The sequence below is a fragment of the Artibeus jamaicensis genome, unplaced genomic scaffold, assembly GCF_021234435.1.
Source record: "Artibeus jamaicensis isolate MK-2021 breed Jamaican fruit bat unplaced genomic scaffold, CSHL_Jam_final scaffold_537, whole genome shotgun sequence".
NCBI classification, from domain to species: domain Eukaryota; kingdom Metazoa; phylum Chordata; class Mammalia; order Chiroptera; family Phyllostomidae; genus Artibeus; species Artibeus jamaicensis.
In genome coordinates this window covers 42,442,655-42,457,724 of record NW_026522047.1, presented here as the reverse complement: position 1 = coordinate 42,457,724, position 15,070 = coordinate 42,442,655, and the positions used below count along the sequence as shown (strand labels likewise).

At 53.1% G+C, this 15,070-nt stretch overlaps 1 protein-coding gene across 2 annotated transcripts in view; it reads right to left on the bottom strand.

The window, feature by feature from the left end:
* Positions 1 to 15,070, bottom strand: part of KDM4B (lysine demethylase 4B) — a 131,125-nt gene that overhangs the window by 32,917 nt on the left and 83,138 nt on the right. For both annotated transcript variants that reach the window (XM_037165379.2, XM_053658288.1), the window contains exon 10: positions 1,150 to 1,346. In XM_037165379.2, coding sequence (XP_037021274.2) covers positions 1,150 to 1,346 — 197 coding nt within the window. The remainder of the gene's footprint in view (positions 1 to 1,149; positions 1,347 to 15,070) is intronic.

Genomic DNA, 15,070 nt, shown 5'->3' with positions numbered 1-15,070 from the left:
TTTACTGGGGGCATACCACATTCACTGTCCACGGAATGTCTACTGCCTTCCGCGGCTTCCATGGAGTTGAGCGCTTGTAAGAGAAAACGTCCACACTGGCCCTGTATGGAAATGCCGGCCAGGCTGCTTGCACTGCCTCTGCCCGCCACAGTGCACACTGGGGCCCAGTGAGGACTTGCTGAACCTTCCTTGGGCACCAAAAATGAGTCCGTTGGGACTCTGTCTGAGCAGCTCTGATCCCTGAAAGCCTGGATGTTTCCCAGAGTAGACAGCAAAATGGGGACCAGCGCTTCCGGGGCTGCGAGGTGCCGCCACGAGCACAGCACTCACTGCTGTCTCACTCCTGGCAGGAGGTCAGTTTCCTCCTCCTCCTCCTGGACCTGCCACCCATGTCCCCATGGCCAGGGTGCTGATGCCAAGAGGGTGTGACCACTTTACCCTCTCCTCCCCCACTGGACGCCAGGCACAAGGTTAGAGAGCCGCCACCACACTGTCTTACAAGGCAGGGGCAAGGAAAGAGGGGGCTCCCTGAGATGGAATGGGGTTGGCAAAGGATAACCCTGGGAGTCAGGTTTCTCAGGATCTCCATGATTGTGAATCTGAGCAGCACATTATCGGAAACTCCAAAATGAGCAACCAAAAGACAAAATGGCAGGAGCCAGCGGCCCACACAGACCAAGCACTGGTCCCCCTGTGCCCCATGGTTCAAGCATAGTACCTGCCATTGCTCGGAGCCAAGGAGGGGCAGAGCAGTCCTGACATGAAGACATAAGGCTCTTTGACCTAGGCTCACAGGAGGGGAGAAAGAGGGACAGTGTGTGCATCCCAGAGAGGAGACCAGATGGCTGGAGAGCCAAAGGGCCAGCCTCCCAGGAGCTGGTGGACAAGGAGCAAGAGGGAAACTGAGTCTAACATAGATACCCTGCCTGCTGCAAGGCCCACCAACCGTGCACACAAGAAAAGTCAGGGCCTGAGAAACACGCTCTGACTCAGAAGCAGCAAGATATGGAAGAGGAGAAAGAGGAGAAAGGAAAGAGGGAGAGAGGGAGGGGACAGCCTACAGCCATCTGCCAGCAGGGAGTGGCAGGGGTGGGGTTCACTTATGATCACGAGTGGGGCCAGGCACAGGGCAGCTCCTTGGCAACTCACCTTCGGAGGAGCTTGGCCTTGAGTGAGGCCCGGGAGGTGCTCCAGGTGTTGAGCTCAGGGCTGCTCAGGGCCGTGGGCCTGGTGTGGTCGAGCACTGTGAGGTCCTTGCCTTGCTTCCACAGCTCGTAACGCTCCGGCTGCAGGATGCGCACGAAGACGTCCATAGAGATCTTGACCATGTCCTTCCGGCATGTGCACTGTGGAAGGCAGGAGAGACCCTCTGAGCCTGAGGGCAAGGCCCCCCACACTAAAGCTTCTATCATGAGGCAGGAAATGGCATCTTCCAGTCCCAGCTGGAAGGTGAGGCTGCTGAATGTCCTTTTCTGAGTGGTACTCCATAAGTGGGAGCCTCTGGTCCACCACCTGGCACATGGTGCCAAGGAACGAGCGCCAGGCAGCCCGGAGTACACACTGCCCTGAGCAGGAGGGCTCCTGTGTCCAGAAGCTTCAAACAAGGGGCAAATACATGTGGTGAGGACATACTCATACAGGGTCACCCTTCTGCTCTGAACGCCACCCCCTCCAACAAACTGCATGTTCTCAGAGCTCCTCCCTCCATGTGACAGTGTCATGGTGGCCCCCAGGACTGGGCATGTGCAGAAGGGCACCACACCACAGGTAACTGAGGGACACCTGACACTTGACACTTGGGGGAGTTGTGGACCAGAGAAGCCAGCCAAGAATTCCAACATCAGCCTTCAATCAGTAAGAGGAACCCAGGTGGTCCTGGCTTCTTGCTTACCAGTGAACAAGGTCAAGATCAGACCAGAAAAGCATCCTACTGTGAGAGGGAGGGCGACACAGATGGGACTTCTGGTCTAGGGCAGGGCTGACAACCTCCATAAAGGGCTGAGTGATACTCATTTCAGCTGTGTGGGCTGCACAGTCCCTGTCGCAACCTCTCAACTGTGCACTGTAGCTGGGAATCATCATAGACACTATGTGAACTAATGGGCATGGCTGTATACCAATAAAACTTTATTTACAAGAGAGGTGGGGGCCATATTTGGCATAGACTGTGGTTTGCTGGCTTCTGGTCTAGTTCCAGAGGATAGAGTAGCCCCTGGGATGGGTGACAGATTTCTGAAAAAGGGGACTCCACAGGCTGTGCAGAAGCTTGGGAACGAGGTACAGAGGATGAGGGAACCTCAGGGGTGGCTTTTGACCCTGGGGTGATGTACTTGTCTCCCTTCAAAGTAGGCACAGTCCTCCCTCCTTCTCGGGACACACATACCTGGGGATACGACTATCCTAGAACTGTGACAGGAGGCCTCAGAGTAGCTGCCCTTCAGGGACACCTGCACTGCAGCCCTCCAAAAGCTGAGAACTCTCATGGTCACACTATCTGCCTCCCTGTCAAATAAACAGGCTCAAGAGAAACTCACTTCCAGCTGCATCTACAACTTGTTTCCATTTTAAATGTTCATCTTTCCCTCCTTGTATAACCTTCTCACTGTCACTTTCTCAAAGGAAATGGAAAGGAAAACAATTAAGTGAGACAATTATGTTCCTTGCCCTAAAAAGCCCTTCAAACTTCCCTCAATTTTCTCCAGAGACAGTGAAGTATTTATGACCCCAAATCCGAGTCTGCTGGGGGTGAGGGTACGGGAAAGGCAGTGAAAAACATCTTGGAAAATTTCCCACAGACCCAGCATGCCTCACCCTCCCCACCCCCAGGAAGAATCTGGGGGCTTAAGACTTGGGAACAGACTTCGGCCAAGATGGAGACGCCATGCTTTCTCCCACAACCAAGTTGAGAGACAACAAAATATTAGCAACAGAAAACACAGCCAGAACACAGAAAATTGAACTTTTCGGAAGTCTGATAACAACAAATTCTTCAGCCTGACCGACAAACCAACGAGAGAGTGGGCGGTGAGACCAGGGGACCCAGCAGGCCTCAGCCGCAAGAGGCAGCAGAGGGGGCTGCCATTTCCCTGCTCTGACCCCGCCCCCACATACAGCGTCACAACCCAGCAACCTGGGCAGCCCCGCCCTGGTAAACAACTAAGGCTCCGCTCCTCATAATTAACGGGCGTGAAGAGACCAAAAATGGCTCAAGAAGATCTCAAAGCCCCAGAGCCCATAACTCTAAGTGATGAAGAAATAGCAAAACTTTCAGATGCACAGTTCAAAACACTGGTGATCTGGATGCTCACAGAACTGGTTGATTTTAGTCACAAATTAGAAGAACATATGAAGGCTAAACTAATTGAAATGAAGGGAAATGCACAGGAAACCAATAGTGATGGAAAGGAAACTGGGACTCAAATCAATGGAGTGGACCAGAAGGAAGAAAATAATGGCCAAACAGGAAAATATGAAGAAATAAGAATTCAAAAAAATGAGGAGTGACTTAGGAACCTCCAGGACATCTTTAAACACTCCAACATCCGAATTATAGGAGTACCAGAAGGGAGAAAGGAACAGCCACCAGTGGAAAACTTATTTGTACAAATAATAAAGGAGAAGTTCCCTAATCTGGCAAAGGAAATAGACTTCCAGGAAATCCAGGAAGCTCAGAGAGTCCCAAAGAAGTTGGACCCAAGAAGAAACACACCAAGGCACAGCATAATTACATTAGCCAAAATTAAAATGAAGGAGAGAATCCTAGAAGCAGCAAGAGATAAGGGGATAGTCACCTACAAAGGAGTTCCCATCAGACTGTCAGCAGATTTCTCAAAAGAGACCTTACAGGCAAGAAGGGGCTGGAAAGAGGTATTCCAAGTCATGAAATCCAAAGACCTACATCCAAGATTACTCTATCCAGCAAAACTTTCATTTAGAATGGAAGGACAAATAAAGTGCTTCTCAGATAAGATCAAATTCAAGGAGTTCATCATCACCAAGCCCTTATTATATGAAATGTTAAAGGGACTTACCTAAAAAAAAGAAGATAAAAAAGATGAACAGTGAAAGGACAGCAAACTCGCAGTTATTAAGAACCACACCTATGGGGATGGGGGGTAGGGTGGAGGGGAATAAAGGGGGAATAGAACAACTGTAACAGCATAATCAATAAAAAAAAAAAGAAAAGAAAAAAAAGAGAAAAAAAATAAAATAAAATAAAACAGTAAAAAAAAAAAAAAATTAAAAACCCACAGTATTTGTATGGATGTTGGGTAACAAAGATAAATAGCATTTTATGCATCCTCAACGAACATTCCTTCCTTTATTCTTTCCAACAGTATCCATGTGTGTTTAGGTATTACTATCTATGGGTTTCATCCTAACTCGAAGGATAAATATTTAAAATTTTAAGGCAAAAAAAAAAAAAAAGAACCACACCTAAAACAAAAGCAAACTAAGAGGACAGCTAGATCAGGAACAGAACCATAGAAATGAAGATCACATGGAGGGTTAGCAACAGTGAAGTGGGAGAAAGAGAAGGGGGGAAAAGGTACAGAAAATAAGTAGCATAGACAGCAGGTAGAAAATAGATGGGGGGGAGGGCAAGAATAGTATGGGAAATACAGAATCTAAAGAACTTGAGACACGTGGTCATAAACTAAAGGGGGGGAATGGCGGGGGAGGGGGTGTGCAGGATGGAGGGGAATGAAGGGGGAAATAGAACAACTGTAATGGCATAATTAATAAAATATATTTAAAAGAAAAGACTTGGGAACAGCAATGACACAACCACACCGAGAGGGAGGGAGTATTTATGGCCAAGAGATTCCTGGCTAGCACACTGACTTAATGGAACGCTGCACGACATAGAGGGCGTGTGACTCGGCTGCGGAGCGACGAGACCACAGATGGTGCCTGTGTTTCAGAATCCTGGCCGGGCCGTGATCTCCCGAGTCACCATCAACAGCAGTTTAAGGGATTTATATCAGCAGTTCTGCAACTGTTTTTCTTTGAGTAACTGAAAAAAGCACCTGTGTGCACCCACCGAGGAGGACACATGAACGCAAGCCAGGGAGCCATCTGCCCCGATGGCCTGGAGCCCCAATGGCCATGAAGCCACTGGGACAGGCACCCTCGAGGCCCTCTGCAGGTTCTGGGTGGGGTGGGGTTTCTCAAGGGTGGCAGCAGAGATTTGGGGACCACAGGCACCTGGTGAGGAAATGGCAGGAAGAAGGCGGGGTCCTGTGGGTCTCAAGGGAGGGAAGTGACAGTTTCCTGGATTTAGGACTTAGTGACGGTCACCTCTGTGGGCTGGGTAGCTGAACTCAGGGGTGCAGGCCACTGCAGGCCCATCACTCTGTTTCAGCCCAACGGTTTGAGTAGGAAAGTCGCTAAGGTGACTTCTTTTTTTTTAATGTTATTTATTCATTTATTTATTTATAAGAATTTATTTTTAGAGGGAGGAGAAGGGACAGAGAAAGAGAGGGAAAGAAACATCGATGTGAGAGAGAAGCATCGATCAGTTGCCTCTCTTATGCTCCTCAACCAGGGACTGGATCTGCAACCCAGGCATGTGCTGTGACCAGGAATCGAACCAGTAAACTTTCACTTTGTGGAATGATGCCCAATCAACGGAGCCACACCAGTCAGAACAAGGCAACTTCTTAATAGGAACTCTCAGGGGCTGAACATGGCAGAACCTGCAACAGCTCCCCCCACCTGGCCATCCTCTGTTTGGGAGCCGCATGCATAAGGGAACATGACACACAGCTGTCTCACTTTGGGCCCAGGAGCATGCACAGAGCCTCCACCCTGCAGAGGCTGTCCTGGAAAGGGGCTGGGAGTGGGTGGGAGGTCAGAGGCTGGTGGTCAGAGGTGGGGTCCTCACGGCAGCCTCAGAGCAAGCACCCAGGGAGGCAACTGAATCTGAGAGAAAAGTGCACTATCATTTTTCCTGGATCATCCCCCCTTCAGCCCTTATCAGGCTCCCAAACCTTTGGGACAGGCCATTTCATAAGGATCTGCTGGGACTGACTAAAACTGGCAGCTTCTGCTGCTCTCATTCCAGTTCCTGGACTTGGTAGTCCCCCATCAGCACTGTGACAGAGACAGAGTGTATCTCCAGGGAGTCTGGCCATGTCGTTAGTTTCTGATGGAGAAATCGAGCACCAATGGGCGTGGAGGTCTGAGGGGTCCCCTTGCACACCCCAGGGTCCTCTGTACCATCGTGAAGGCACAAAGCACTCAGCTGCCAGACCTACGAGAGGCAGGGGCTCCTGCTCAGGGAGCCCCTAAGTAATGAGAACTCCGAGCAACCAGTCCTGCTCAAATCAGCCAGGGTCTAGCGGCTGGTGGTTTCATTAGTGCTGAGTGGAGCATCTGGGGACAGATGAAGGAGTAAAGGCAAGAGGCAGAGATGTGGGGGGTGGGTGGGAAATGCAGTGTTCGTGGCCTGGGTCCCACTGATGGTCTATTTCCAAAGGCGGTCTGCACTGAAACAAGCTGCACTATCAGAGGGTCCCCTCCCCAGGCCTGCCTGCCTGCCTGCTTGCCTTGGGGTGGGCCTCCCGTGTGCAGGATGGGCCTGCCTGACTGAGGGCTCAGCCCCCACCTGTTCACCCCCAACCCAAGATCTTGGGCCTGGCACCTGTGGCCCCTCCCTGTTCACCAGTGATGCCAGCAGAGTGAAGAGGTACAACTCAGCTGGGACTGGATGGGCACCCCTCTCAGCACCCCCAACACTCATGAGCAGAAACTAGCTCTCAGAAGGTGCCTAACATCAAGAGAGGCTGACAGCCCGCAAAGCGCGCCTCAACGAGTCCTTGACAGCGCCACTGTTCCGGGAGCTAGCTGCCTGCGTCAGTTTAATTAGTCAGTGGGACGCATTCAGTGACACTCCCCACACACAGAAAGAGCAAGTGCTGCTTCAAGTGACATCAGAGAGAAGGCACAGCTCCATCCTCTGCACGCCTCCCCCCCCAGAGAAGGAGGGAGGGACAGGATGGCTTGGCCACCCTCGCCCCATGCAGCCCCCAGCAAGGCCAGGCTGCTGAAGACAGCAGCTACCAGCTGCCAACCAGACAGCAGCCACCAGCTGCCAACCAGACAGAGATGGAGGTGCAGCCCTGACAAGCCCTGAACAAAATGCACGCGGCTCCTTTCAGCAAGCGTGTCTGACCTTCCCTCCCAGGGATCTCACCCAAGGAAGTCAGAAATCCAGACAAAGCCATTCTCTGTTTCATTACTGAGAGAAACACACACACACACTCACTCACAGGCAAGAAAAACTCTAACCATGCTGTTCGACAATCGTGAACAGACTGGATAAATGATAAATCCGCCCGCCGGTGCCAACTAAATAACAGCAACGTTCTTAGGACAGATCTGGTATCTGAAAAATACAAAATGCAAAGTCAAGAATACAGTAAAGCCCCAATTAAGAGCAAAAACCTTTAGAAAAAGCCAAGGACATTCATTAAACACAAAACACGGTTCTTTCATTTGTGGAGTCAAGAAAATTTTGTGCTAATTATTTTTCTAAGCCTCTCTGTGAAGCAGGTATGTGATTTAAGTCAGTGAGCAAATTAAAGGATGTGGGCAAATCCGGCCTGCCACCTGTTCTGTAAATGAGGTTTGACACACTGTCCCATCCACAGTCGTGCTGGCGCTGCTACAGCCGAGCGGGCAATCACTTGAAGGCTGCATGGCCTGCAATCCCCCCAAATTCACTAACTGATCCTTTACAGAAAATGTGCCCAACCTTGATATAAGTCATAATTTGTACAGGGCAACTTGAGGTCTAAGGGCCTCGGTGGTACACTTGCCACATGCCAACTTCAGTGAGCTACATGAGCAGCGACAGACATGTGCTATGGGCTGAGTTGTGTCCCCCAAATTCCTGTGTTGGAGCCCTGAACCCCAATGTGACTGCATCTGGATATGGGGGTGCTAGGAAGCAGTTCAGGTCGAATGCAGTCGTAACGGTGGGATCCTGTGGGATCCTACAGGACTGGTGTCCTTTAAAGAAAAGGAAGAAGGGACCTGAAATCTCTCCCAAGTCCCCCATCCCCAACACGAGGACACAGCGAGAAGTCGTCAGTCTGCAAACCAGGAAGAGCCCTCACCAGAAACCAGGGACACTGGCACGGGGACCTCAGACTTCTACCCAACCACGCTGGCACCCGGATCTCAGATTTCTAACACCCAGAACTGTGAGAAATAAACGTCTGCTGTTGAAGCTGCTCAGTCTCTGATACTTTGTTACAGAAGCCTGAGCTGACAGAGATGGGTGTCTGGTGGGAATTACTACTGTCCTGTTTTTTTACAAAGCATGGCAGCTGCACACTCCCCACCCCCTACTTCAGGAGTGCAACTCTCACCATGTGCCAGGAGCACCTAGAGTCCGGGCTCAGGTTCCACCTCTAGGTTACCTGCCCTCCTCCTCCCGCCACATGCAACCTGAGCTGTCCACTCACAGTGAGGAACATCCCCACCCCCAGTGCCCAACCGGACGGACCTCAGCAGGCCTGGGCCAGCTGCACTTCACCCAGACCCTGCTTCACAGAGAACCTGGGGGCCCCATGGGGGCTGCCTCGTGCTGTCTGGAGGCACAGTCGCTCTCTTGCTGAGGCTCCAGCTCTTACCCCAAGCCATAGATCTCATGCATTCTGTCTGGGGCTGCCCCAGCGTGCTTTTTGTGTTAATGAACTCACATACTCATAAATGCAGGAACACAGGACAGAGGTCTTTGAAATGACACCTCAGGAATAAGGCCTGGGTCACCCAATTCACTGAGAAGTACTGTGCCACAGCCTGCAGCAGAAGGTGAAAAAAGCCTTTGGGTGGGGTCTTCTTGTTCTATTTTTTGTGATGGTGGGTGTGTGGGTGGGGGTTCCTCTTCTCACTGAATTAATCCCCATATGCCCCACCTACGAGCAGTAAGGAACAGTAACATTCGTATGTCACTAAGGGAGGTCTGGTTACAGGCGTGGCTTCCTCCACAACAGAGCATCATTTCAAGCTTCCTGAGCCTGCAGAGCAGTCCAACTAAGGGCTTTTCATTTCCCAAGGTTTTGGATGTTTAAAAAGAAAGGCACCGATCTCAGATTAGATTATGCAATTGGGGCCATAAAAATCCAGAGCAAAACAGTTTCCAACTTTTGGCTCAAAATGAGTACCATCCTCCACGTCTGAACTATCATCTGCTCTGAGCTAATAAGGCTGAATTGGTGCGGTTTCACCACACAATGCTGGGCCCTGCCCTGCAGTAGCTTATAGCAGAATTTCAGAGAAATACACACATGTGAGAGACAGGAATGTGGGTGCAGAGAAGGGCCACATCCGGCCACATCCACTCAGGGTGCACTTGACCTTGGTTGCCAGGGCTTGGCCCTCCTCTTGGGTGCCAGGAAGGAGCACCTACTATGCATTCCTCTCATCCTGCCACTCCAGTTATTGGCACTTTTGCCCAGATGAGGCCCTGGGAGGGGGTCCCTTCTCTTGCTTCCTTGCCTATCCCATAACTAAGCCTCTGGGACTTACCAGGGTCCTCCAAAACCTTGGTGTGCATGTGCCCAGGTCCAGGTCTACGGGAAGAGGGGCAGAGGGAGAAAGGGGACAGGACAAGCAGAGAGGGGAGGGAAGGGAGGCAACAGGAAGGGAGAAGAGTGGGGACAGATGGGGCAGGGAGGGTTTGGCATGGCTGGAGCCTCACAGGGCAGAACCCTGACCACCCCAGGGCCCAGGGCATTCCCCACACCACACAGGGTGCCCCCCACACAGAGCCCCCTGTCACATAAGCACTGGACTATGTGACCCCCAGGGCTCAAGCCTGTCACAGACTCATATAAAAGGCCGGGGGGTCCTGAGAGCTCCAGCCAGAAGCTCTACAAGATGCACAAAGCATCACTTCCAAATGACAAGAGTTACAAGCACCAAGTCTAGTGGCCCTGGGCCTAATGTGAGCACTGAGCCAAGGGCAGGAGGCTGCCGCCCTGTGACTGGACACTGACACATCAAACAGCCCGACACCCGTGCAAGGGTCTCCCAGGATCTGCTGCTGAGCGGGAGGAAAATGAGAAAACGGGGTAGGGTGGAGGTCTGTTACTGGTACTGGGGCAAAGCAAGGCACCAGAGAGAGTCACGATTCTTTCCAAAGCGTGAAACACAGAAATTGAATGTAGTCTGGCTCAGAGCCGGTGGCTGGTGGGGCCCAGCAGCACTCGGCTGGAGCTGTGCCAGCTGTGGAGGGTGGAGGGCAGAGGGCAGGCTCGGAAGGCCCAAGGGACCTGGGCTCCCCATGCTTAGGACACATGGTAGGGCACCTCCCAGAGCTATCAGCCACCAGCATAAGACCCTGACAGCTACTGCAGATCCCACTGCAGGACTATAACCAAGGACTGGCTGCCTGGACTCCACCTCTCCAGGCTTGAAAGCAAAACACATTTATCCTTTTCATAGGAATGCATGTGAATGCCCAGTATAACTGGGAGGATCTTACTATTTGACATTTCTATAGCATGAGGCATGCACAACATAGCACTTCACCACCACTCCTGAGCTGCTACCCAACAAATGGGTCTCAATCAGCAAGTGAAAGGCCCTTAATCCCCTGGTCTTACCTCCCACCCTGTTCCCCTCCCCCATGCCCAACCAGGCTCCAAACCTCCCTGCAGGGGTGCCCAGCTCCATAACACCCCCCCCTTCCTCTCTGGCCTTGACCCTTGGCAGCACTGAGGCACCAGGGCCCTGGTGGCTGGTTACCTCAGGAAAGGTGGGAGTGTCATAGCAGGACTGACAGCAGTCAAAAGAATGCCACACACTCCTTGTTGGGAGCTTTGAGTGGTCTGTCCTGGGCTCCTGGGACACACAGGCAGCCCCTATAATGACTGATGAGCCTGGAATAAAGTGACGAGCTGGGCTACCTTGGAGCCCTGGGGTCTTATCTGCCACATTTCCTCAATTTAAACAGCACTGAGCTTTAATCAAAGGCCACTTTTTTCTAAAAGACTGACTAGACATTAGACTTTGCTCACATAAAATAACAAAGTGAGAAAGTATGGTAACAGGCCTAAAAAGAAAATTATTAAATGTGGTTCAGTGAAATCATTAGTCCAACAGCATCTGGCTTCAGGGGCCCTCTTACCTTCTGATCAAGCAGCAGCACCAGCTCCGGCCCTAAGTCAGGAGCCAGGCCGACATGCAGAGCTGCGTGGGGCCCGAAGGGTCCAACAGCCTCTGAAAATGCCCTCTGTGCATGGGGTGGGGCCCTCAGGAACAGTGAGCCCCACAGCAGGTGGCGGCAGGTGGGGGTGGGGGGTCAGGGAAGGTGGCCATGGTGCCAGAAGGCGAGCAGGCCAGGTGTGGGCTTGTCTCCCAGCTGGCAACTCGCTGTCACCTTCAGGGCCATACATCCAAACCCAAAAGCCCCCCTTCACTCTGTCAGCACTTCCCAGCCCTGGCTACCGAGCTGCAGACTCTGTGACCATTCACTGCCCAGGACACCTCCACTGGGATGTCCTGCTGAGCTGCCTGAGAGGATGGGAAATGTCCTATATCTGTGCTGTTTGATGTGGTCACCACTAGCCCAAGTGGCTCTTAACTAGAAGTTGCAGTTGCAACTAAGGTCCAGAATGTTTAAGCTCACTTCATTTTAACTAATTTACAGTTAAATGGCTGCATGTGTAGAGAGTGGCTTCGGACTTGCCAGTGCTGGAGAGCACCAGTGTTGGAGAGTACCAGTGCTGGACAGTGCAGCCCGGCACTGCTCCTTCCTCCTCTCTGATCACTAAGTGGCCCGCCCTGCACCCCGTTACTTACCCCCCACCACTTGCTCCCCCACATCCTCTACCCCTTCTACTGCAGAGTCCCACAGCACTGGCCCTGACCCAGGCCCAAACTGTCCCTCTTTCCCGCCCTACCCCGCCTGCATCTGGGCAGTCTCACTCCCTTTCTCTCCTTCCCTCCAGGGGCTCTGCTCTCTACCTCCCACCACCCACCTCCACCCCAGTGCTCCCAGGGGTATAGGGCTGAAGAGTGCTCCCAAATTCATGGCTACCAGGGACCTCAGAATGGGACCTGATTTCAAAATAGGGTCTCTGCAGACTGGTTTAGGTGAGGACCTACAGGACTAGGGTGGGCCCTAAATGCAACAGCTGATGTCCCTGTAAGAGAGAGGGTCATATAACAACAGAGGCAGAGATTAGAGAGATGTGTCTACAAGCCAAAGTGACACCAAAGACTTCCAGCTGTGCCCAGAAGTGGGGGGAGGAAGGAGGGAGCTCCCCCGGCACCCTGGAGCCCTTGGAGGGAGGACGGGAAAGGGCCAACTGCTGCTGCCCAGCTCCCAGTTCTTGGCACGCTGTGACAAGGGCCCAGGACATGAATGCACTGGGGCCTTCTGGCAGCACCAACTGGGCCCTCCTCTCCTCAGCAGCACCTCCTGGCCTGCCTCTCGCTGCCCAGCCCAGCATCCCTTCTGCTCTGTGCAGTTTCTCTAGGGTCAGAGATCCTTCCAGCACCCCCCCATCCATCTCCTCCTCTGCACCCTAGCAGTCTCATCCCACGCCTTCCAGCTGCTGAGCACAGACTTATAGGACGACTGCTGAGTGCGTGTCAAACAATGGGGGTGACAGACATGTGTCCCCTGGCCGACTGGGGTGAAGGTTGAGGGGCATAACCTGGAGCTTCAGCCCACAAAGTGTTAACCACTCAAAGATGGGGATAGAAACCCAGCCAAGAAGGTGGCATCTGCTCCGCTCGAAGGGCTCACAGACACAGGCCCCCTGTTTCTGCTGCGATCACCAGCCTGCGGCAGAGCCGCCACCACAAACCAGTTCATTAGGAAATCCACTGGAAGCTCTAAGAAGCGCTTCATAAACAAAACAATTAGGTGCCAGCAGGGGCCCCTTGGTCCTTGGCTCCAGGGCCTGCTTCCCACCACTCCACTGCCAGCCAGACCCAACAGCCAGGGACCAGGCAAGATCTTGAGAACCTTCAAATGGCAGGACACAGCCCCCTGAGGAGGCCAGAGTGCCAATGCCACCTTCTTTCCCCTTCTAATAAAGGAAGCCTCATCCATGAGTCACTGCCAGCCTCTCCAGGGACCGCAGGCATGACCTTGGTCCTTCAGAACCTGTCCCCTTCCTCTTCCTGTGCCCTGTCCTGGGGGGTCTGGCCTCAGCTGGACAGCCAAGAAGGTCCTGCCTATCTGTGACTGCCTTCCCACCCCTTCTACACAGATGACAGTGACAATCACAATACTACTACTAATAACAATAAACGACCCAGGAAGCTCTGAGCCAGGCACTTCCAAGGTCTTCCCATAACACTAACGGCTGCTGCCTGCTCGGAGGACAGAGCCGGGCCCCAGTGCTCTCCCTTCTCCTGCTGAGACTCAGCCTTCCTCTCCTCCAGGCTCCATTGCCACCAGTGAGAAGGGAGCCCATCCAGCCTGACCTGGTAATAAACTTCATCCACCGCCACAGTATTTCCTTAGGCCTAGAAACACACTCTGTCCTCAGCAGGACGGCCCCTGGAAGGTGGGTGGGGAAGGAGGCAAGTGCAGGAGGCAGAACTGGGGGCCACATGCTCAATCTGCCCCTGAAGGCCCTCCACCCAGACCACACCCTCATCTGGAAAACGCCTTGATCCTCCCTCTGAGCCAGAGGCAGCCTCTGTTCCCCAGAGCTCACCAGCGAACAGCTCCAACAGAGGCCTGGGCAGCAAAGAGGAGGGTGCAGAAGGAAGAGCTCACCCACAGAGGAGCCTCGCTAGCCCAAGGGGTCTCGCCTAGTGACTCTGCACCCAGGGGGACAGGAAGCAATGTCTGGGACATCTGTGGTTGTCATGATTGGGGGTACCACTGGTATCAGGTGAGTGGGGGCAAGGAATGCTGCTCAACACCCACACTGTCCAGGATGGTCCCCCAAAGTGACCCAGCCCCAATGACAGCCAAGGGGGAGAGACTCCCAGTTCTACCAGGAAAAGCAGAAAACCATGATGATGAGGAGCAGCAGACCCGCTGACATGAGCAGACCACACGCCAGCCAGCCTCCTTCTCCCAGCGCCGTGTGGCCACATGCCTGGGAGTGAGGAGAGCATGATTTCTGAAGCCCTTCCTCCGAGCAAATGGGAAGTCTGAACACAGCTGCCTGTAACCCGGGGACAGCCCCAGGCACAGGGACAGGCATAGAGGAAGAGGGAGGGATCCGGGCCGGCAGGAGATAAAGACACCTCTGTCACCCACCACAAAGAGAGCTGCAAAGTTCCAGGGAGGACAAGGAGCAGAGTGGAGGCCCGTCAGAGCACTCAGCATCCAGCTCTCAAGGAACCACGGACGGGTGCTGCCGCTCTTCGGGACACACACGCCGCCATGGACAGAACGAACGGAACCATGGGAGCACACATGACGAGACACAGGCTGCTGTGTTCACGCAGGGGAGTGGGCTGCAGTTACACTTGTAACTCTGAGACGTGTTCCTGCCTGAACAAACGTGAAGCCTGTCACAGTGGAGCTGTGCCAGGGAAGAAAGCATATGGAGGAGCAGGAACGGGGGTGGGGGTGGGGAGAGAGGCACTGAAAAGGAAGGGTAGAGACCAGAGGCCCCCATCTCCGCCCGCCTGGGCTGGGCCAGGGCAGCAGGCCTCTGCGACCTCGGAGCCTCCAGACTGGGGAGAAGGTGCTTTCAGGGGAGCCCACCAGGTGATCAGTCCTGCCCATGCCCAGCCAGCAGAGGCCACAAAGGCATCCCCCACCCTCCTGTGCGTCCTCACTGGGGGGCACACCCACCCTCCTGTGCGTCCTCACTGGGGGGCAGCACTGCTTCCTCCCTATGTACGGAGCACAGATGTACAAACAGCCCATAAGCAGACACACAGCAAGTCTATGGTGTTAAAACTAGAGGCAATTAGGAAAAAAATGGCATAAAAGCATTTGGGTGAGGAAGTGAAAATAATGCAAAAAAAGCTGAAAAACATGCCTTAGACCCACCTTCCTAGACCAGAGCTCTTGCCTGGAGCAACTCTGCCCCCAGAGACACTAGGTAGTTTCTGGGGACAACTGTGGTGTCAC